The sequence below is a fragment of the Cimex lectularius genome, unplaced genomic scaffold (genome assembly GCF_000648675.2).
Source record: "Cimex lectularius strain Harlan isolate CLEC.00 unplaced genomic scaffold, Clec_2.1 scaffold90, whole genome shotgun sequence".
NCBI lineage: Eukaryota > Metazoa > Arthropoda > Insecta > Hemiptera > Cimicidae > Cimex > Cimex lectularius.
The window spans coordinates 801086-822093 of NW_019392684.1; the positions used below are offsets into that span (position 1 = coordinate 801086).

Consider the following 21008-nt stretch of genomic DNA (forward strand, 5'->3'; position numbering starts at 1 on the left):
AATAAACTAATATCAAATCGATTTATTAGTGTAAAAAAAAAGTTATGTATACTTTAACAGCATTTTGCTAATAAAAAAACTTAAATTGTAAACATATAAAAACTGAAAATTTTATGTTGCACCATTACATGAAAATTTTGTAGATTTAAGTGATTTTATGTCACGAATTTTTGTACCTTTTAACTGGGGCATTAATCAGTTAGCCTTAAGTTGAGGTTTTACTCCAGAATGTCTAGTTCTATGTCAATGTTTTTGAACTTTACGAAGAAAAACAGGATCAATTCAATTATGTGATTTATGCGGCGACGTTGGCGTTGTTTCTTTTTATACGAGGACTATTTTAAAACATTTTTTCAAATGTTTTTTAATTAATGATAAATGTTTTGTTTACTTCATGAATTTCACTTCTGGACGCAAAAGGATGGAATTTCCGTTGACAACTTGGATTTCGGGGCTTTTGTGTAAGTATACGGCCATCGGATGGTCCATTATACGCTTCTGTTATGTTTAAAAATGGAATGATTTTTGACATAATTTTTTGTGACAAATCTAACTGTACTTCTCACTTTACAGTTAAACTGTTATTCTGTATTTCTTTCACCTAATTTAAAGGAATCGTTCGGAATTTTAAAATTGATAATCAGGACAATGAGTCTATTTGGTTTTTTAATTGAAATCAAATTATTAAACTCAATTACCAAGTAATGAAATGTAATCAAAATATCTCAGCTCTGAATAAGACGACCTCGACAGCACCGATTCTCTCAGCACGGTTGCCGTCTGGTATGGCATCAACTAGAGCATCTTGACAAAATGGTGGTTGTCAGATAAACAGACACATGTCTAGGGGGGTAATAAAATGAGAGACTTCCCGATCTCCAAGCTTCCTGCCCTCTGACTAAAAATGCAATAAAAAACACGATTAAATGAAAGTGGCAGCATCACTGGGATCGGCGGAGAAGCTTTCATGCATCAAGACCACTGACGATAGGAGGTCTTCAGAGAATTTGTCACATAGAAGAAGAATCCTCCTCACTTAATTAGCCATATGAGGTTGAAACACAGTCAGTTATTTTTGGATCAAAGTCTGCATATTATACAACATGTAGATAAAGGTTGCTTGATGTGTCTTATTTAATAGTCTCCATGAATAGAGCATGTAGGAATGCCAGCTGGTATGAGTATGGCAGCAAGTGTTTGGGACCTCAAGTTAAGATTTTTGGCGGAAACACGGTTGTTTTTTGTATATAGTAATTAAATATGTATTGTTTTCCTTCTAGTGTGTGTTGATACTTAATATATTTATTATTTGAAGATCGTGAGATGCGGTCTGGTGTGACGTAGGTTTTAGAAAAACATTTTCTTTATCGTGCTAACGTTTTGATCTTTGTTGAGATCATCTTCTTGGCGTGGGATTTATAAACTTTGTTTAAATTATACAAATGCATGTAGGATGTTAAAAAAGTGAATTTATACAATGCTAGAAATTTTAGATTCAATCAAAGTATTGATTAGTATAGAATACAAATACTAGCCTTGTATAAATTCATTTTTTTTCCACATCTTAGATGTACTGTATAATTTAAACAATGTTTATAAATGTGTGGTGATTAGTGACCGTTAATCGATAATTATTCAGAAATCGTGAGATGCGGTCTGGTGTGTTGTAGGTTTCAGAAAAATTCTTTATCGTGCCAACGTTTCGATCTTTGTTGAGATCATCTTCTAGGCCTGGGATTTATAAACATTGTTTAAATTCTATGAATACATGTAGGATGTTAAAAAAGTGAATTTATACAATGCTAGAAATTTTAGATTCAATCAAAGTATTGATTAGTAGAGAATACAAATACTAGCCTTGTATAAATTCATTTTTTTTCCACATCTTAGATGTACTGTATAATTTAAACAATGTTTATAAATGTGTGGTGATTAGTGACCGTTAATCGATAATTATTCAGAAATCGTGAGATGCGGTCTGGTGTGTTGTAGGTTTCAGAAAAATTCTTTATCGTGCCAACGTTTCGATCTTTGTTGAGATCATCTTCTAGGCCTGGGATTTATAAACATTGTTTAAATTCTATGAATACATGTAGGATGTTAAAAAAGTGAATTTATACAATGCTAGAAATTTTAGATTCAATCAAAGTATTGATTAGTAGAGAATACAAATACTAGCCTTGTATAAATTCATTTTTTTTCCACATCTTAGATGTATTTGTATAATTTAAACAATGTTTATAAATCCCAGGCCCCGAAAATCACGATTCGCATATCACGATCTCCGAATAATCATTGATTTACGGTCACTAAACACCACACACTTAATATATTTATTGACATGAAAGTGTAGGCTGCAAAAACAGGTTTAAACTGTGTCTGGGTAAATCTCTTTCACAACAAGCTTGTACCGTTTGAAACCAAACTAAAATTTTATAACAATGTCCTGCGCACAGTGGTATGTTAAAGCTCTCAAATATGGGGTTTCCAGTCCTACAAGGTTGTGGAAAGATTTCAACGTTTTTTTGTTAAAAAACTTTTCAGCTTACCATCTTTCTCCTCCGATTACATGCTAACGGTAGAATCCTGTTTGCCTCCTCTATTCTCGTATACCTTTTCCCTCCACCTAAAATATATGTCAAAAATACTGAGCCTCCCAGATGATCGACTGCCTAAAATAATCGCTCTACAGATAACTAGAAAGAATATCTCCTGGTATAATCAATGTGCTTCTCTAGCCCAGAAATACTCATGCCCCTGGCAAAACTTACAAAATAAACGAAGTTCGTCGAGAAGCTTGAACAAGGCGAAAAGCTCAGAAAGGTTCTACTTGTATAAGGAACTTTTTGATGAACACCTACTGTCATATAAACCGAGCCTTTCCCAGGACCTTAATATTAGAGATTCTTGTGGGATGTTCAAACTAAGAGGAGAATCGTTATATTTGAAATTCAAACCCTGGGTTTTGAATGATCCTCGCGATGAAACTTGTCCACTTTGTAACAGCCACACCAGGGAAGATTCATATCACTTTTTGGGAGTCTGCTCTCTTCTCTTGAAATATTGGAATATCTTTCTAATCAAGTATCCCTTTACCACTAATTTCCTTTGCTTGGCACGCCTGGAGAGTGAGATAAGAGTGGCTTTCAGATATGAATTAATTGTCGTCCCTGTACATATACTTTTACTGCTTTGTTTTTTAGTTCTCTATCAGTTCTCAAGAGGTAATTTGTTCTTATTTAATTCTTTTTGTTTTCTTCTTTTTTCTCATATTTCCAGCTATTTTAATTCATACACCTGCTATATGTAAATTTTCTCTTCGAATTTCTTTTGTTTTAATATTTCTGTATTTGTAAGCTTTATTATGCAGTAAACTCAGCAGACGGCTACTAGCCTATTATACTTTGTATCAGTGTTTCTATTTTTTGTTTGTATCAATTCTAATAAAGTTTTGTGTATTGTATATTGTATTGTATTGATATGAAAGTGTAGTGTGAAAGAGGCGATGGTAGAATATTGAGTACACATTGATCTTCAATTAGGTTAGTCATATAATAAGTGTAAAGGAATATCAATTTTCCACAACCTGAGTATGTACATAAGTAAAAATGTATTTAGGAGTGAGTGATGAATGTATTTTGGATTGTGTTGGGAGTTGAAATGACCTAACTGTTGACAACACCCAGGTCCCAACCTCGGTACCTGGTTGGATACAACCAAGAACTAACCCCGGGGTGGATGATTCTTGAGGTCTGCCAATAATTGATTGTAAATTAGAAAAGGTGAAATTGTACTGCAAGAAGTAATAGTCTCAACTCTGTATATGTGCGAATGTGAGTACGTGCATGGGCAGATTTGAGATTACATAAATCAGAGGTAATAACAACAGAAATTTTATTAAAATTAACAAGCACTTTCAACTTTAACCAAAAATAACCAAGACCTTGTGATTTGCATGCTCAGGCATAAAGGTATCAATAATTACAGCAGAAATGTATCTATGTCTTCCTGGTGTAGGTTTCCAGGCACATTGGTATAACTGGAACAAACAAGATAAGGCATCAAAGTTAGCCATGATAAGACCACACGCTGTATGTCCAGCGGATCTAAAAAGAAAGATTTCTAATGCGCTAAATAACGAATGGAGAATCCATTGGACTGAAATAAATACATCTAATTTATACAAATTTAAAAAATACATTGACCCCTGGTATACGGAAAGGCTATATGAGATTGTGCAAAGGTCAGTAAAAGGCTACCTTCTCATGGAGGTGATACCATCCAGGCACCAATTGAGTAGAGTACAAATAACAGACTGCAAAGAAGTAAGATATCTCACATGATCTATGCTTGGTCTTGGGGCACGGCAGATGGCACAGATTGTTTATCCAATTACTCAGGGTGATACATTTTTTAAATTTATCTAGATCCTACCAAATGGAGGAGCTTATGTTTTTGTTAAATGTACTTAGGTCTAGGTACAACAAAGATTTCATTGTTATGCCAAAGAGTATACAACCCTTCAAACAAACAAAAACCTAGATAAGCATATTTTATTATATTAACTTTTGGCACATTTTGCCATAATTATTAAGTAAAAAAACAGCTACAATTATAGCTTGAGGAGAAAATTATTAACTATAAATTGATTAACTAGTTTTAGTGGTCCACTTGACCAATTATATTTCAATTAATTAAGATTTTGAATTGAGATAAAAAAAAGTCATTGTCACAAGCGGGATTCGAACCCACGATCTTTGGCTAGATACGCCGCTGCTCTACCACTTGAGCTTATTACATTTTATTAGATTTCATGGTCTGCTTGACCAAATGAATTCTTTTCAATTAATTAAGGTTTTGGTTGAGTTAAAAAAGTCAGGGTCAAGCGGGATTCGAACCTATCTCAACCAAAACCTTAATTAATTGAAAAGAATTTATTTGGTCAAACAGACCACGAAACCTAATAAAATGTAATAAGCAAAATGAAAAATACTTCACTAAAGCTCTCCGTGGCCATTTTATTTGTCGCTGAGAATCAAATAGATTACACAATTGAAAAATGGCAAAAATCAGAGAAAGGGTTGAGATGGGAAGTTAGTGTCTGAGTGAATCAAGTCCGGTAGCTCAATTGGTAGAGCAGCGGCGTATCTAGCCAAAGATTTTTTTTTTCTTTAATACATATATAAAAGGAAGCCAAAAATAGTGATATAATAAAACTATACAAATATCAAAAAGAAGAAGGAAAATAAAAAATTTGAAAACAAGAATATTTTGAGGAACAAATTTAAACTAAAAAACAGATTCTTCTAAATAAACTCAGTAGTTGGGTCCCCATTCTCATGGTAATTTTTTTTTAAATATATTTCAAATGACACATAACCGTATGGCATACGTATATAATGGATCATGAACAACACATAATATTTTTAACTTTGTTTATTGTATTTTAAAGTTATGGGGAAAAGAAGAATGTATCCAATTGCCCGATTATCAAAGGGAAAAAGGCTTATGCACAGGGCAGGGACATAAATTGGTCCTTGAGTAATAAAAGACCAAAAAAACTTAGAGATAACTTGAAAGAATTTGAGGTAATTAATTTTGTTTCCAAATTGATTTCTTTATCGTTACATTTATTTTTTTTTTTTAAGGATCTTTTGCTCAGCAGCAGAATACTAAATATATCATGGAGGAATCCAACATCAATACAAATTTTATTTGGAAACGGTTTACTCTGTTACATACAGCTCAATCCATCAACAGGAGATATAAACGAATTTATCTACGACAAATATATGATTGGGAAACTAGTTAGCCATTATGTTTCTGACGGTAAATAATTTTGTTAATTGCAAAGATTTATTTTGTTAATGATTTTATTACTGTTTTAGTAATACTTGGGTCTAAGCATGCGATTTTTGTCTACACGGACAACCAAATTACTGTCGTCTACTTTACAAAGCCATCTTTAAGATTTGGACTAGTCAAGAAATGGAGCTCTCTTGACATGAAAATAAACACTGAACATCTCTCTGGGCCTTCTGGTCGTCGATTGGAGAAACAGCTTTCGCTCAATGCTTCTGGTGATTTGGTAAGTCAATGTAGAAATAAAATCAACTGTCACCTTTAACTTTTTATTTATTTATTTTATTATTATTATTTATTTTTTAATAAGATATCTGTCTGGTGGAAGACTGGCAATGATGAAGTTTATCCTTGGAGTCCTGTTGTTAGGGAAGAAGATAGGGCCAATATCCATGTTTATTCTTTAAATGGGTAAAATAAGTTAATATATTATTGTATTTACTGTCATTTAACTGTAGAAAAACAATTTTAAAGCAGTCATTTTGTTTTTCAGAACTAATATTCAACTTTATTGTTTTTATCGATCCGAATGTGAGCCAATTGCAGTCCAATTTAGTGTAACTCAATCAAATGTTATTTTTGTTTTTCAACAGAGGATAACAAAAAAGGTGAGAACACCTAAAGTCACACAAATATATTTTGATTATTTTTTTTTCCTCTCTTGTGCAGAGTGAAGTAACTATAGAATGGCTGACTTCTGAAGTTCACTTTGAACAGTTTGAAACAAATTACAGCCTGTCTCTACAGATACCGACTTATTCTTGTGTGCTCTCATTAAGCCCGAAAGAAGACAAATTGCTTGTAGCGTGCATCGATGGATCGTTACTCATTGCAGACAGCTACGGAAATTTATTAAATACTATAAAAATAACATTTGTAAGTTATAGTATTTATTTTTTAAGTAAAAACACAATTTTATTTTTAATTATTTATCTGTTTTACTTAAAGATTCCTACGATTGGTTGTTGGCATCCTGATGGCTGCCTTTTACTTATTGGTAATGAACGAGGGCAGTTACAATGGTTTGACAGCTACCTTAATTGCGTCAGATCTCAGTTTTTAAGTGAAGACTCAACACCTTCTGCAGTTTTAGACATCGGGTCATTTTTTAAGTGAGACTTTTTTTTAAGGTGTACCAGAAAGTTCTGTCCGTTCTGTTTACAAGTTTCAGAAAGCGCATATTCATTTATTGACGCATATTTGTCTCTCTTTTTATCACTGAATACTGATCTAGCAAATGAACTAAAATGAAGAGATTTCATGTTAAGTCTAGTACGCACTGGGATTCTTTGAGTCGATTCATGTTGTGGGGCAGAGTCGGGGCTGTGTAGATTCATTGTCGCAATGCAGCCCCGACTCTGCTCCACGACAAAGAATTGTGTCCAGACCAAAATTAAGTTCACATTCATCAGTGCCTATGAGGAACTAACTCTTAAAGGAATTTCCCTTGCTCTTTTTTGCATTGTACGTAGTGAATCCAATCAGAGATGCATTAAAAAACGCCCAAAAAGATGGTGGGTTCGACAAATATTTCACGGCGGGAATAGCACGGGAAAAATATTTTGGACACATTGCGATTAAATTAATGGCGCAGGGTTCAGACATTTTTTGAGGATGTCCCCGACCGATTTTGAAACCATTTTAATGAAAGTTGGTGGTCAAATTTCCAAGAAAGATACCAACTTTCGGGATGCCGATACTCTCCGGCCAACAGATTAGCTGCCACTCTCTGGTTCCTAGCGAGTGGAGACTCGAATACTCATGTACGTACACCTTCAGGATTTCAAAACAATCAATATCAGATTTCGTTCCAGAAGTGTGCGAAGCCATCATTCATTGTTTTTTGGGCCAAACCGTTCAATGTTTGACTTTTCAATTTCCGATTTCTGTATTCCGTAAATGATACACCCCACAACCACCGATGGGAATGCATATCTTCAAAAAAACTAATGCCAACTCGGTACTCCACAACATACCTTTATACAATATACTGTCAAAATCTTCAAGAAAACACTACAACGTAAACTAAATAAATGAAGCAAGAGCACTTGTTCCGATTCATGTCCGCACTGGCAAATGTTGTGCAATATAGAGTCAAAGAATCACATATTGGATGGGATTCAAAAGAATCCGAAAATGTTAGCCCGCAACACACCAGATTCATCGCAACAATGAGTCGGGGCAGCCCGGACTCAGGTTAGACACAGCCGATACTCTCCGGAGATTCAAAGAGTCGACTCAAAGAATCCCAGTGCGTACTAGGCCTTAGTATTAAGTGTACCCATGGCTACTGATAAAGTTCGTTTACGCCACTGTATTTTGTACGAATTCGAGCAAGAAAGAAATGCTACAGAAGCGTGTAGAAATGGATTGAAAGTGTTTGGTGAAGGTACAGTTTCTCTGATAAAACGTGCAGAAGATGGTTCAAAAAATTTTCAAATAGGTTATATTTCGACCTTTCTGATAAGGCACACTCTGGGCGACCATCCTTGACTGACAAGATCATATTGGAGCAAAATCCTTTTTTGACAACATTGGAGATTGTGGAAAGGTTTGATTTGGCGCAACAAACCATTTTAGACCATATTCAGAAACTAGGGTTGCTGTGGAAATATTTTAGATGGGTGCCACATGAGTTAAGTTCTGAGAAGAATATGAATGATTGAGTCACCATATGCACATCTCTCCTTGCACAGAATAAAATCGAACCCTTCTTGGACCAGATGATAACTTGGGATGAAAAGTGGATGGAATATGTATGTAAACATCATAAGGAAAGGGTCTGGAAAGCCTGCCCCCTTCACCTCTAAACTGAAGTTGATGCTGAGTAATTGGATGTTGAGTATATGGTGGGACATATAGGAGTACCAACGTATTTTGAACTAATTAATTAAGGTTTTTAGTTGAGATAAAAAAGTCAATGGCACGAGCAGGATTCGAACCCACGATCTTCGGCTAGATACGCCGCTGCTCTACCACTTGAGCTATCGTGACCTCGATCCACTCGGACACTAACTTCCCATCTCAACCCCACCTTTTGAATTTTCCCTCCTTTTTGCCATTTTGCCATTTTTATCTCAACTAAAAACCTTAATTAATTATAATATATTAATTGGTCAAGCGGACCACGAAATTAGTGAATTTAATGATTGAAATGAAGTATACTTCAACGATAGCTCAAGTGGTAAAGCAGCGGTGTATCAAGCCGAAGATTGTGGGTTAAAATCCCGCTCGTGCCATTGACTTTTTTATCTCAACTAAAAACCTTAATTAATTATAATATATTAATTGGTCAAGCGGACCACGAAATTAGTGAATTTAGTATTTTGAACTGTTGAAACCGGGCAAAAAGCTAAATTCGGAGAGGTACTGTCAGCAATTGAATAATTTAAAAACAGCACTCCAAGGAAAGAGGCAGGCAATGTTCAATAAGAAGGACATTCATGATAATGCCACATTCTGCTTTGAGTACTTGTCTGAAACTCACAGAGCTAGGCTGGAAAATCCGATATTACCATACGAGGCGAACATAGCACCCTCTAATTATCACTTGTTTGTGTCCTTACAAAATTTTTTGCTGAGCAAAAAATTCAAAACCGAAGAAATTACACAAGCACTGATTCAATTTTTCACCTCTAGGGACAAGGCATTTTTTATGGATGGGATCAAAACCCATCATGCTGCCAATTTGTCATAAATAATGATAGAACTTTATTATTCAATAAAGTTTTGAAAAACCTATTATTTTGTTTTATTCTAACAATGGACAGAACTTTCCAGTAAACCTGACAGTAAAGCAATTAAATGTGTAACTAATTATATAGTTAATTAAATATAAGCAATTTTAGGTATCAGCCTACACTTCTTTCGATGACATGGAATAGGAAATCAAGTAATGTTGATTCTCACAGCGATGATTTGTTACTCTTACATTTTGAACGGTAAATATAAAATGCACAAATCAATTTTGATGTAACACTTTTAATGCTGGATCATTTTGGTGGCTTAATACTTTTATTACTTGAGGTTGAATCTGTGAGGCAAAACTTTCAACTTGATCAGAAAACTAGTGACAATAGGTAGTAGACCAAAATGTCCAGTCAGTTACTAATATTTATTAAGATGCAATTTTAAAAATTATAACACATCGTTTATCTCAATTTTTATATAGTTTCTCAGAGAAATAATTTTCAGAGGTCCATTGGTAATTGTAAAATTGATAACCGGTTATGATGGCTGTAAAAGATTGTCCTCGGATGTCATCGTTTCACAATATCTTAAGGATCAGAATGCAATGAGTGCGGTTAATCTTTTATATACAATAGACTGGGAACACGAAGGACAGTCAGCATTATCATCTTTACAGCTCATTATTTCAAATCAGTTAAAACATCATTTAACCCCTGATCGAGAAGGTAAGATAAGCTCAATTAATACCAGTAGTATTTCTAAGTATATTTTTTTGAAAATTGAACTATTTGCCTTTTATGTATATAGAATTTAGTTTAATTAATATTATCACATGCATGTTTGTATTTTGAAAATAATTTTAATACTCTTGATCAAAAATTTAGCTATTTTGGAAAAAGCACTTGGCAGTTACCACAATCCGTTCAGACCAATACCACAGAGCATTCAGGGAGAATTTGGTGATTCAGTGTATGATCTTACTAGAAGATTTTTTCATCACTTGTTGAGGTAGATAATCCAGTTTTTTTTTAATATCATACATAGAAAAGTTCATTCGTTAATAAATTCCATCCACAGGTATCAAGTGTTCGAGAAAGCTTTCAGGTTAGCCATCGATTTAGATGATCATGATTTGTTTATGGATATCCACAATTATTGTAAGAAAATCGGAAACACAAATATGGCTACTGCAGCCTTGGAAAGAGCAGAAGAAATCCTCTATTCAAATGAATCAGGTGTCTTGTTTTTGTAAATTAGTAAACATGCTTAACGCCCAAGGGTTAAACCACTTTACAATACATTTTTCGTGTTATGATAATTGTAAGCCATGAGATATGATGGGATTCAAACCCACTCGGCTACCACTGACCTCTTTAATTTTATAAAATTACATTATATTAAAAGAGAGTAAAAAGGCTTATTTCAACATTTCTAAATGTTTACTTGCAGTTTCCTACTCTTGTCTTTCAATGTTTATTTATTATCAATTTAAACTTTTGCAATGTGCGTTGAAACCTAAACCATAATGACCTAGCTTTAGGCATTAAAACTTATTTTATTTGTAGATTCATCAAGTTCTGGGTCATCAAATTCAAACTGCTCCTCTTATTCAGAATCGACCGAATCTAGTTTAATGTTATGCCAGCCGGCCAAAAAAACCCAACCCCTTCCCTTACTCTGCACATCCAGGCCTCCGCCTCGCAATCAGATTAAGTTTCCTAATAAAATATCTCATACATTTAAATACCAGGTATCTTAATTTTTTTTTTTTAATTAGTCTATGTAGTTTCAATCTTTGATTTATTTATATATTACAGGTGCCAACAGAATCAACGATATCTGAAATTAGCCCGAATGCAGTGGGCATTCCGACTGTTGGTGATTACGATTCCATGTTCATGGGTAATATGAGAAGGGACAGCAAACTGAACAATCAACTGTATTCGACTAGTTTTATAACCGATATTAAAGAATTACCACCGATAAAATCAGTCGACGCACCAAGTCAAGACCAGGAAGTTAAAAAACTGTCCGTCACGGAAAATGGAAAGATTAAAGTCGTCCACTTTGGTCTGGTATAACATAGATTCGTAAACAAATTTATTTGTTATTAATAATTAGACTCTAAAAGTCAACATAGTAATTAAGAAGTCTAATATATTGTTGTCATATTTATTTATTTTTTAGTACAAATATTTATTATTTTATATTGTTTTATAATAAAAATATATTTTTTTATGATTCATAATATTAAATTATTATTTCAACAAGGCTGTTATCATTAAAACTGCGGACTACACTCTGCTATGAGAAGTGTCGCATACTCTGGGGAGTGAATGTACCAGACTTGTCTTGTGTTGAAAAGTGGAAGGATAGTTGGAATAGTACCATGATGCTGAATACGCACTTTCAGCTGGCTCCCTGAGGAGCCATGCATTAAAAACCTTTACAAATTTGACAATTTAAGGCAATAACAAGACGTTAGTTAAGAAAACAGGACAAAAATATGAGAGAGCCAGTGAGAAAAAGAGCAAAAGAAAAATTACAGTAAACACCAAGTAAAAAATTTTGGTTAAGGTTTGTCATTTGAATGTTATTATTCCTTTGTTTTGAAACACAAGTTTTCAATAGAAGTACTTGAATTTCCATTGATTGTAATTTTGTTTTGAAACGCTTGGGTGAAGTATACCGAGTCGCTTATATCCTTTGAGTCTGGTGTTTATGTGGTTCTTCCAGTTGAGTTCCCTGTCCAGGTGGATTCCCTAGTATCTTATAGCCCCATCCTTATGGCTTCATGGAGATACGTCAACATGCAGTTATGCTGGTGAAGGGAGGTTGTAGTGTGATCATTTGAAGTATATACTGCATTCCTATTTGTCGTATGTGTCTGCATATTCGGCAATATTCAAATTGTAAACCATCTATGGTTGAGAAGATTGCATGTATAAGAAAAAAGAAAAGATACATATAAAATGAGTTAGAAAAACAAAAATAACCTTAAAAGAAGGGGTCAAGTACATAAATGAAACTAGATACTCTGGGATTGAAGTGGCAGGCAAGATGGGCATAACCAATGGGATGGCTAAATTTTATTGTAGAATTGAAGATCTCTAATAGATGAGAAGCTGAAAGCCGCTGCATACCAAAAAAGGAAAGGTGCAAGCCAGACTACCAAAAAATTAAAAAGTCCTCTATGACCACATAACCAGTGTATGATTCAAATAAACAAGCTTTCTTCGTAATTTAAAAATACAAATTAATTGAGACAAAAACAATCAGACCGAATGGTAAGCTAGAAGGCAATACATATTAAAGAGAGTTGAAATAAGAGGAGAGAGAAAAATAGGCAGAAGTAGCACGAGAGACACAAAATCTTCTTGGCTAGCTGAAATTACTCTTGCTTATAAAGTAGATAATTGGTCATTCCAGAAAGAGAAGTTCACACAGAGAATTATATTTCTGAGAGAAATCTGTCCGACTTTTAAACCAAAATAATTATTTTTGTTTATAATTTATACAGCAAATTACCTGGGAATACGAGATAGGGTAAGTTATAGGGTAAGAACAGCTTCAGAGAGTGAAGAAAAAGAATATCCTCTAAGAGATGTAACATATAATGAGGTGTGGCAGAAGGTAGGACAAGCAATTCCTTTATAAAGAAATAGTGGATGGGTATTATGAATATGTTGAATATGATGGGACTGTTCCTTCTGTTATGTTCTTATATCTTAAGTTCTGAGAGATGTCTGTTTATCTTGATTTTAAATATTCTGTCTTTTATGAATGAGCGGATTGTTTAGTACAAGTATAATGGGATTATTGTGTTTTAGTTTGTACAATAAACCATTGTGCCAGACATGATCGAAGGCCTGTTGTACATTTTTTTTTTTTTTTTTTTTTTTTTAATCTTTGAACTATATCTTGGCTGAAGCCTGTATTAGTACCTTAGAGTGGTGGGTTGTTGAGTGGCTAGTCTCCGTCACAGAAACCAAAGGCAGAACTATTAAATCTAGGACCAGAATAACAGTTGGACTGGTGACTGGACACTACAGACTTAAGGGGCGGACAAGCCTGTGGAGATATTGCCAAGGAGAAATAACGGATTATATCCTCCATTGGTGTGAAGGCCTAGGCAAGCTGATATATCTCACCTGGGAGGGGAAGAGCCGGGGCCTGAAGCCTGTGAAGGATACCCATGGAAGCCCTTGAAAAAGCTATAGTGTCTGGTAAAACGCCTTAAGCTTAAACTTAACAAGGAGCTTTTGATTTAGAAAACAAATGGAGATGCACAATAGACCAATACTGTTCATGGTGCGCAGGTCATAAAGAGGCGGGTACATATATAATCTGGCAAGTCTTAAACCCAAACTGTGAGCTATGGTGGTTAGTGACTGTTAATTAACGATTATTTGGAGATCGTGAGATGTGGTCTGGTGTGACATAGGTTTCAAAAAACATTTTCTTTATCGTGCCATTTCGATCTTTATTCACACCATTTTCAAGGCTCAAAGTGTTTGTTTTCTCTAGATGGTCATTACTGTGTGACGTGTTGAGAGTGCCTTAGGCCCGTATCCTCTGCATACGGGCTTTTTTTGCACATTTTTTTTCAAAAGTTTGCCTAATATAGGTGTTGGCTTTGTTCTTTCCTGGTTTAGAAATCATGATAGTTTGTGCTTTTTTCCATTTCTGTGGAAAGTGTTCCATCCTCATGCACCTATTTAAGCTGCTTAAGAATAAGTGTTACTCCTTTGTGAGGGACGTGCTTTACCATTAGCTCTAAGTTTCTAAGACAAGAATTGTGATAACATCTACAATTTGATCATTAATGAGGCTATTTGAGAAGTCACTAACAGTAAGAATTTTACACTAAAAAGTTGTTTAGTTAATTAATTTCAGGGGATTACTATAGATTTTTTCATTTAATTAATAAAGTGTATTAATTTGCTTGCAGTACATTTCTACATGCTAAATGTATATACAGAATGAAATATATCACAACACATATAGTTACGATTTTTTCTTAAAAAAAAAAAAAAAAAAAAAAAACTGATTTCATCAATTTCTGCTCTCATAAATTATATTTTGTATGACGAATGTGCCATATAAGCTCCTGAAAAAAATTTAAAATTACTAAGAGCTGTTATTAAAACAAATAATTACGCACCTCTCCAAAACATAAACCAGTTGCGAATGAAGCCTTTGCTGAAGGGCCTGGGCATGAAAAGGCCGTAACAACCAGATCGCTTGCTTCTATTTCTATATTCTTGCCCGGTTATTCCTAGGGAAATAAGCCAACTTTCATGAACTAGCACAGCACCTATGAATATGGCCACTTCTAAACAATAAATCGCAGTGACAAAACATGTCGCATACCTAAAATTTATTGGGTTGAAGTCTGAAATGTGAAGAACTTCTAGCCTGATCACCTCCGATCATACTCTGTGCATTATTACTGGTTTTGCCATTCAAACATATTTCAATATCACCCCATAATAGTTTTTAATATTTTTATGTTTTAATTGGTCTTAACATGTTTACATAACGGAGGCTTATTGATAATGGGACTGTCAGTGAATTTATAAGAGGGCAATGAGCGACAAAATAACACACAGACCAACCATGAATATGGCCAAATTACAAGCATTTTTAATCGTTATAACAGGAAGATCAGATGACAGAAGATGATCAAGTTAAAATTTATATTTTAATATGTATTTTTTTCCTATCACTTACTGACTATCAAAATAAACATCGCTGCAGTCGTCTGGCAACATAATAGGTGAGCCGAACACTTTAAAAGGATGGCAAGCAGTAGTAAGGATCAAATTTGAGCACAAAAGCAGTTGGCTAAGATTTGAAACTAGGAACATGATATACCAAAAGTGGTTGCTCTGACCAATGCAGCAATTCAGCCTATAAATAAATTTTATTATTAACTTAGATTGAAATTAATTTGAATTCCTAAATTAAAAAGCATTAGAATTTTAATAATTTGCTTTGCCTTGATTCAAAGTAAGATTTGAAATAAATTGTTTAAAAATTTGACTTTTAGCAAACACCAAATTCATGGTGTTGAATTCCCCTTTTGAGAGCTCGCTAGGGACATGGCCCGAAATGCATTAGCAATTAAAATATATGGCATAAAAATAAATGGTGTGTTTAGTTTTAAAATAAATAAATAAATAAAAATAAAATAAAATAACCAACATTGTAGATTTAAAATATTTTTTTACCACAAAATTAAGATAAAATTATTTTTAAAAAATATAATTTAATTTATATCTTACAGAGCATATAAATACTTAACAATATGAAAAAAGTATTTTATTTGTGAGATCTAAGCTATAAAACTATAAAATATGATTAATCTTATAGAATTACTTAAAAGCCAGCTTAAATTAAAAATAAAATATATTGGACATTAATGAATAATAACATACCAAGCACAATGCTGATTCTTTTTTAAAATGCATGCTTGGCAGATATGACAATGATAAGCTCGTAAAGGTATGTGTATGTTGCAATCAGAGCAAACTTTGTTTACGAGGCAATCTCCGTCCTCTACATCATTAACAACAACAGACAGCTTCTCCAGACGCCGCACCTTGAAGATACAAAAGAAAACCGCGATAGTTAAGATGAGAAATATGATATTCTCATCTGTACGGATTTCGAGCAGAGATACCCCAACTCCCTCGAATACACAGCATGTGACTAGAGTAGAAGCTATGTTCCACACGTAGAAGAAGTACGTTTGGGGGTACAATTCCATGTACAAGAGGTGGGCATATAGCAAAAAAAGTGGCATGAATGGGAAAATAAGAACGGACATCCACCACCCTTGAGCAGCCCAAAGTAGCGATAACGGAAGTACAAAAATAGGCAGGATTGCATCTTTGTTGAATTTTCTTGCACCACCTTTCCAAGGTATCCTTAATCTGTCATTCGATTTAATCATCACTTTCATCAACAAGTCAGATGGGACTCTCTGGCAGGAGATTAACCTAAAATAATAAGCAAATAGTTTGTAAGTGGAATCAATTGTAGGTTCTAAATTTTCTTGTTTGTAAAACATGTAATCTTTCATTTATATACAATACATATTAAAATAAACTTTCACTTTTAGCTGTAAAATGATTAAAGGTAAATTTGTAAAAATGAAAATACTTTTATTCCTACAGATTCCAACTACTTAATTCTCATTTATTATATTTTATTACTAAAGTTTTTAATTACACACTATTTAATTATTAATAAATGCAATTTGAAAAATAAACTTGATTTTTTTGTGTAATATTTATTAATGTGTGTTTGTCATTAGATCATTTTTTTTTTTTTTTTGGACCACAATCTAAATGTTTAAAATTATCGCTGTACTTACACCAAGCAGTACACGAAATTTTCATGTGCTCTGGGAGGGGATCATCTTTTAGCATTTTCTTTCCTATGCTCTCTTTTTCATAAAGGTCATAATTTCCTAACTGAAATTACAAAAACGATCTAATAAACAATATTTTCGATAGGAAGTTAAAGAATTGTGTGTTACGCCAAAATATAAAACCAATTTCAAAACATCTAACCATATACAAACTGTAAATTATGAAAAATATACAAAAACACATTGTAAAATAATAATATGTTCTTTAAGTTTATTAAGTTAAGTAATTCCTATCATAAGAAGGCATAACATGCAACAGTAGGGTCACAGGTCAATCCATTTTACAATACTTTCTCCTTAACAACAATTAACAATTAAAATTCCATGCGCTATGCCAGGATTCAAACCCAGGAGGCAGGTGGCAAATATGAGTCAGACTCCCTAACCATTGAGCCACTGCGGACCCAAATAAAAATATAAATACTTTCTTACGAATAGAAACAATTATATTTTTTATCCAGATTATATCAAAATAATTAACACTATTATTACTATTTAAATAAGATAATCTGAAATTTTTCTCACAGTATAGAATTATACTAATTGAAGAATGAATTCCCATGTATTTCAAGAATGTTCATTTAATTTTTGGTATATTTAATTAATTGTTGGTGATTTTTGAAAATTGACCATTCTGAAATCCGGTGCCAACATGCTCTCTGCAGTTTCTATTATGTGCACATCGACCAATCTTTTTCTGCATAAGAGGCACATGTGTGGGCTTTGTCCCAGGAGCAGGTGCTCGTGTGTTAACTGCTTATGACCAATTGGGTAAGGGCGATTCCTCGTTTCCTGCTCAGGATCTCAGGGGGGGGGGATCTTGTGATTAAAAGAGGCATTCATCGTAAATCTCTGTATTCAATGATCAAATCAGATCCATTCCAAAACTTATTCACGAATCATGCAAATATGAGTCAAACACCCTGACCCTTCAGCCACTGCAGACCCAAATAAAAATATAGATACTTTCTTAAGAATATAAACAATTATATTTTTGAGATGCAAGACTCTCCTGGACCCACCCCAGTCTGAACAACAGCTGTGTTGTTGCAGAGTCGGGAAGAGAAAAGACAATAATCTCTGAACTTTTTCAATCGCCTTATATCTCCGAAACCCCAGATCTGGCAAGCGTGCTATTCATACCTTGGACTTTTCTGAAAGCTGAACCAGGTCCTGGGTGAACTGATCATTCCAAACCCTATTTACTCCTTAGCAAGAAGCCATATTTTTGATTATCATTGGTAGGCTGGATTAAAAACAGTCTAGCTCTTAGTCATCATTAGATACAATTTAATCAATATGTTAATCGTGTTAAAACAGACATTCACCATAAATCTCTGATATTCAACAATGAAATCAGATCCACTCCAAAACTTATTCTGGAATCAGCTTAATTTCTCACTAAATCACTAAAATACAAAATCTTGTACACGTACATACATGTAACAAACATTTAAGCATATTTATAAAGATAAGAAAGAATAAATGACTATCTGTGAACTTGAGTTAACGCATTACAATAAAATAAAATAGAATGGAGTAAAAGAAGAAATATTAATAAATAATGAAAGTGCCCAACATAGGACTTGGAATAACAAAACATGATTATAGAATAAAACAGGAAAAATCTATAAAAAGAAGTTTAAAGGAGAGCCGAACAAACTTCAAAGGATTTGAAAATTAAAAACTGCAAACCTATCACAGCATAGGTCCAGTTCTTGGCAGTTGCAGCAACATGCGAGTATGTGGTTCATTTCCCCGCTTTCGTCCACGAACTCACAGCAGCAGAGGGTGTTTGACATTTCATGTCATAAGTTTGTCCTCTTTTAGTATTTAGTTGTTTATGAGCACAATAAACAACATCTCTTATCTCCATTTGGCTCTCCTTTAGGTCATATCTGAAAAAAAACTGATATCGTCCTTTGTAAAGGTACTAGCGTTTTTCACGTCAACGTCATGCCATGTAACGTCATGTAATAACTCGGACAGAATTTCTACATTAATATTTTCGTAGATTTTCAACGAATACCCCAAAACGTTAATAGCCAAACGCTGAAATGTCTAAGAGTACCAAAGTAAATTTCATTTTCATTCAATATATAATTAGTTTTATTTTAAATGTACAATAGGACTATAAGCCCTCTTAAGTTACTAGAAGAAATAAACCACATAATCGCATGTTGCTGCAACTACCAAGAATTGGACCTATGCTGTGATAGGTATACAATTTTTAATTTTCAAATCCTTTGAAGTTTGTTCGGTTATACACTTCTTTTTATAGACTTTTTCCTCTTTTATTTTATAATCATGTTTTATTATAACAAGTCCTATGTTGAGCCCTTTTAATATTTAATCTTTTACTTTAAGACATATTATAAAAATAAATTTTATAAACATAAAAGTTTTATAAATATAGTAAAAGAATAATAATAATAATAACCATATCAAGAGCACGACCGGTAGACTCAGAGAACCTAAGCAGGAGACGAGGGATCATCCTCATCCAACTGAGGATTGGCCATACGAGGTTGACACATGGGCACCTGCTTTTGGGCCAAAGCCCGCGCAGGTGCCCCTTATGCAGAGAAAGGTTGCTCGATGAGACCCACATAATAGAGGCATGTCATGCCATGGCTCCATACAGAGAGCATGAAGGCATGCTGCCGGACTTAAGAAGAGTTCTCGAACACGGTAGCGAGTTTCAGAGTCTCCTGTTCCACTTTTTAGGGGAAATTGGGTTTTTTTATTGTATATAATATGTCTTATGTGTTGTGTCTATATGTTTTGTCTGAGTGCATGCATTTATTAACGTGAATGGCGAATGGAGAAATATCAAGTACTCCACCGACCAAACGGAATGAGACTGTATGGATGTATTTATGTGTATGAATGTATTTATTTGTATGAATGTAGTGTTTGAAAGTGTAAATAGAATATAGGCTTAGTTGGGGGCTGAAAAGACTTAGATGTCAAAAGCCCCAGTCAAAAAAAAAAAAAAATAATAATAAAATAAAATAAGTAATAATATGTAATAAAATAAGTAATAATATGATTTTTTTAACTATTTTAAAGACTCCATTTCCTGCTCATCTAGGTCATCGTTAATTGTCCTTTAGTTTTTCAAATATTACTCATGAAAATGTTTTAGAAGCCATCCTTTCAATTAGTCTAATGCCTCAGGTTCCGATTTTATTCCTATTAAACTCAAAATTTGTTCCCTTCCTGTTGCTTTAATATACATAACCCACATTTTGAACTTCTCCTTCACCTCATCCTGTTTTCCTGGAGACTAGGACGTCTTAATAGTTGCTTTAACCAAGAAACAAACCCACCCTTGCTACTGAGTTGACTCCCATGCCCTTTTAAGTTATCAGGTACAGAGAAATGTTTAGGGGAGGTCCTAGGGGTAGTATTCTCTCCGGAGAAAGGTGAAAGAAACACAGGTTGGAGAATACATAGTTTACCCAACTATCCTACAGTACATTCAAATAATTTTTACCCAGATACCATATTGAAAATACAACCAATTTTTCCATCCCTAATTTTTTTTTTTTTTTTTCTAACGAGGGTTCGCAACAGCAGAGGTCATATAGACCCTCAGGGTGCCGGTGTTTTTGAAAAAAAAAACACATTTGTAAGTATGTAGAGTTCGAATGCAGGGCCGCTGATTTGAACCTTTACCTTACACCTGATGAGCACTGTGTCAACGCCTAAACCGTTGCGGCCACCTTCACCCTATCATATTGTAAATTCATTCAAAATTAACCCAAATACAATGTTCAAAATACAACCAAATCTAACCCAATTATCATATTGTAAATTCAATCAAAATTAACCCAAATACAATGTTGATACTGACAAATTTATCCGGGCATTAATTGAAGTGCTCCGGGCTCAGGCAAATTTAACGCACCCACCTGTTTATAGAATACAGGGTCAACTTCGTACATATGCTCGTTCATCTTCTTACATTCCCAACGCAACTCCCCATTAAAAGAATTAATTTAAAAAAATAAAT

General features: G+C 33.9%; 2 protein-coding genes across 5 annotated transcripts; one reads left to right on the forward strand and one right to left on the reverse strand.

Moving 5' to 3' along the window:
• Positions 1–179: 179 nt before the first annotated feature.
• LOC106666552 (WD repeat-containing and planar cell polarity effector protein fritz homolog) lies at positions 180–11738 on the forward strand. Its single transcript, XM_014393826.2, has 14 exons — positions 180–461; positions 5453–5588; positions 5649–5829; positions 5889–6088; positions 6173–6273; positions 6356–6470; positions 6532–6738; positions 6811–6974; positions 9711–9803; positions 10057–10277; positions 10437–10560; positions 10630–10787; positions 11118–11302; positions 11370–11738. Exons 1-14 carry the CDS (start codon positions 379–381, stop codon positions 11631–11633), a joined length of 2232 nt encoding a protein of 743 aa, XP_014249312.1. The 5' UTR covers positions 180–378; the 3' UTR covers positions 11634–11738.
• A 2834-nt stretch (positions 11739–14572) lies between these two features.
• LOC106666559 (palmitoyltransferase ZDHHC23) lies at positions 14573–18922 on the reverse strand. Of its 4 annotated transcripts, none has more exons than XM_014393839.2 (6): positions 18319–18650; positions 18134–18236; positions 15993–16556; positions 15286–15465; positions 14717–14925; positions 14573–14662 (listed from the first exon to the last, which is right to left on the reverse strand). In XM_014393839.2, exons 2-6 carry the CDS (start codon positions 18178–18180, stop codon positions 14628–14630), a joined length of 1035 nt encoding a protein of 344 aa, XP_014249325.1. In that variant the 5' UTR covers positions 18181–18236; positions 18319–18650; the 3' UTR covers positions 14573–14627. The 4 variants fall into 4 exon arrangements, with proteins under 4 accessions (XP_014249325.1, XP_014249328.1, XP_014249327.1 ...); XM_014393842.2 differs by lacking the exon at positions 18134–18236 and adding an exon at positions 16934–17033 and having other exon boundaries at positions 18319–18648; XM_014393841.2 differs by adding an exon at positions 16934–17033 and having other exon boundaries at positions 18134–18648.
• Positions 18923–21008: the final 2086 nt, after the last annotated feature.

Excerpts from the sequence above, each read along its gene's own strand:
- LOC106666559 (XM_014393838.2), bottom strand. The coding sequence starts at position 18,792 with ATGTCAAACACCCTCTGCTGCTGTGAGTTCGTGGACGAAAGCGGGGAA. Across the intron at positions 15,466-15,992 it reads AAGAATCAGCATTGTGCTTG|GCTGAATTGCTGCATTGGTC; the intron begins GTATGTTATTAT and ends ATTTATTTATAG. Across the intron at positions 14,663-14,716 it reads CTGGTTTATGTTTTGGAGAG|GAGCTTATATGGCACATTCG; the intron begins GTGCGTAATTAT and ends AATTTTTTTCAG.
- LOC106666552 (XM_014393826.2), top strand. The coding sequence starts at position 379 with ATGTTTTGTTTACTTCATGAATTTCACTTCTGGACGCAAAAGGATGGA. Across the intron at positions 5,830-5,888 it reads TAGCCATTATGTTTCTGACG|TAATACTTGGGTCTAAGCAT; the intron begins GTAAATAATTTT and ends TTACTGTTTTAG. Across the intron at positions 6,274-6,355 it reads CATGTTTATTCTTTAAATGG|AACTAATATTCAACTTTATT; the intron begins GTAAAATAAGTT and ends TTTGTTTTTCAG.